This window comes from Montipora foliosa, chromosome 6, assembly GCF_036669935.1.
Source record: "Montipora foliosa isolate CH-2021 chromosome 6, ASM3666993v2, whole genome shotgun sequence".
NCBI classification, from domain to species: Eukaryota; Metazoa; Cnidaria; class Anthozoa; order Scleractinia; family Acroporidae; genus Montipora; species Montipora foliosa.
Genome location: NC_090874.1, coordinates 10,000,126 through 10,002,625, shown reverse-complemented (window position 1 = coordinate 10,002,625; position 2,500 = coordinate 10,000,126). Strand labels below are relative to the sequence as shown.

General features: G+C 39.4%; 1 protein-coding gene across 1 annotated transcript in view; it reads right to left on the bottom strand.

Moving 5' to 3' along the window:
• The window catches only part of LOC138006623 (uncharacterized), an 80,392-nt gene that overhangs the window by 41,016 nt on the left and 36,876 nt on the right, over nt 1-2,500 (bottom strand). Inside the window, exon 9 of the mRNA XM_068853065.1 lies at nt 1,390-1,527. Coding sequence (XP_068709166.1) covers nt 1,390-1,527 — 138 coding nt within the window. The remainder of the gene's footprint in view (nt 1-1,389; nt 1,528-2,500) is intronic.

Genomic DNA, 2,500 nt, shown 5'->3' with positions numbered 1-2,500 from the left:
ACCATACCCCATTAAACTCAACCGCAGTAACACAGATACGCAAAACTACTCTTCACCGCGCCACGTTTTTGAGCCACCTGCGGAAACCGGAAAGGAAAATTTTGCATGCAAGGTCACTAGTTTCTCCCAGATTTTTAAACTAGAGAGTGCTTTCACTCACGTGATCTTCGAAACAGAAGAAAACGTTTGCGTGATAATAGTGCTCTATTCCCGGAGGATTAATTGGGTACACCAAAATGGCCGCCGTGACGTCTCGTGAAAGCACTCTGTAGTTGTTACCAACAGTAAAATTAAAGATACTTAGCTATAAAATGCGGTGGTATCAAGAAAAGTTAAAACGGAAAACAGCTCAATTTTGGTTTCTGTCCGTGGCTCAATAACGTTTGTCGGTTAAAGTGGCTCTAACCAGTTTCAACACTTTGAAGATTCACTCTCCTTAAAAAGAATGGCACTACACACTGTATCACGTAACTGTAATGTTATTGTACCATCTGAAACACCGATTATTGCTGAACAACAAGATGTGGTCAATATTATGACGTAATAAGTTACCTTGGCAACGGGAAAGCCCAGCAAATACACCCTATATTTTGGCTTTAGCTGCTCATATCAGAATCAGTGCCACCTTTGAAAGATTTAAGGTGGCTGTGAATCCGCTGTACAGATTTTTTTTTTCAGAATGTTTCATCTTGGCCTTCTGATCACTTTCCAGCAATTTGTTTTTGAGATGTGAGCAACTAAAGACAAGATAAAGGGTGTTATTTCGGTGCTTTCCCGTTGCCACAGTGACAGCGTTGTAATGCCAAACCATCTACTAAGAACGTTACTTGAAAGCTTTGAAACTGGCTTGAGCCACCTTAAGTTCCCCAATGTGGCTAAACTTTGATGGAGTCAGTCATATTCACTAATTTCATCTCCTTGATATGGAACCAGTGTTGTCCTAGGTTAGCGCATAAAAGGTTAACATAAATTGGCTGTGAAAGGGGCCGATTTACACGGTACTTAAAACTTGTTTACGATTGTAATGAACGTCAGAGAAAATGTTGTAGCATCTTAAAACATAATTTAAAACGCTGCGACAATCGTAAGTCAATGACGTTGGCCTGTCGTAAGCTTGTCGCATGCGCCAAAATCGCACCTTGTAAATCAGCTCTAACATGGACAAAAATGAAAGAAATGATTTCTTTTAGATATGTGCCATATCCAGGGCTCGACGTACAGCTGGGCTATCGGGTTTGTTTAAAGCCTGGGAAGGAGAATAACTCGCATAGTAATCGCTATTTCAATAAAGAGCTTCATGACAGCTCGATTTGATATTTCCTTTCAAAGTCAAGACTGTGCATATCTTAGACAAAAACTGACTTTCCTAAAATAGTGATAATTTCTGACCTGAGACACAATTTTGGATTCTTAAGTTTTGAGAACAATTGCTAGCATCCTTGCAGTTTCTGCTAATTGATTCCACTTGACGGCCATTGGAACAGAGAGTAACGTTTCCTCTCATTTGAGCTGTGATATGTTGAAGAGCTGCAAAAAAGATAACACCTCACGTTCGCGTTTATCCGTCTAAAATTACTCAAAATAACTGGATGGATGGACCCCCCTCTCCCCTAATCTTTGTCCTATTGAAACGGAGGACCAAAAAATCTTACTCAGTCATATTGTAAGTTACATCTGCATGTTTTTGCCAATTCAATTCATGGCCCGAGTACGAAGCCGTCAAAGTCTGTTAGGAAGAGGATTGACCAGCCTTGTAGGATATCTCATGTTCTACTAAATTTGTGTAATCGATGCCTTAGTTTTCAAATCTATTAAATAAGATATTTAAACAAGAAAAGATAATTGTAAGTTAAGGTGGCTCAAACCAGTTTCAAAGCGTCCAAGTAAAGCTCTTATAAGGTTTGGCTCTACAACGCTGTATCACGTATTAGCAATGCTATTTGGTACCACAAGAAACACCAATTATTGCTGAACAAGATGCGGTCGTTATTGCGACGTAATAAGTTACCTTGGCGATGGGAAAGCCCAACAAAAACACCCTATATTTTGGTATAGTTAATAGAGGGGACTGGTTTTGAAGCTCGGCAAAGATCAAAGGAGCAAACAAAGATGCTAAGATTTACATGTAGGTTGGAAAGTCCACGACCGTGCACATTCTTTTGTTTTACCCTCATACACTATTTATGACTTACGTAACCAACACGTTTGTATTGGTTAGTTCGTCAGTACGGAGTAAACAACTATTGTGTTTTGTGCACGGTCAAGGCCAAAAAAGAGAAAAAACCTACAGCAAAGAAATTTGTCGGGTTACATAACCATTCCCCTCTATTATCTATGATTTCGGCTTAAGTTGCTCATATCTCAAAAAAAAAAACTGGGTGACCCCCATTTTTTTATTGCTGGAAAGTGATTAGAAGGCCAAGATGAAACAGATGAAACTGTACAGCTGATTCAGAGCCACCTTAAGGTGGCTCTAATTCTGCAGAACAGATTTTTTTAA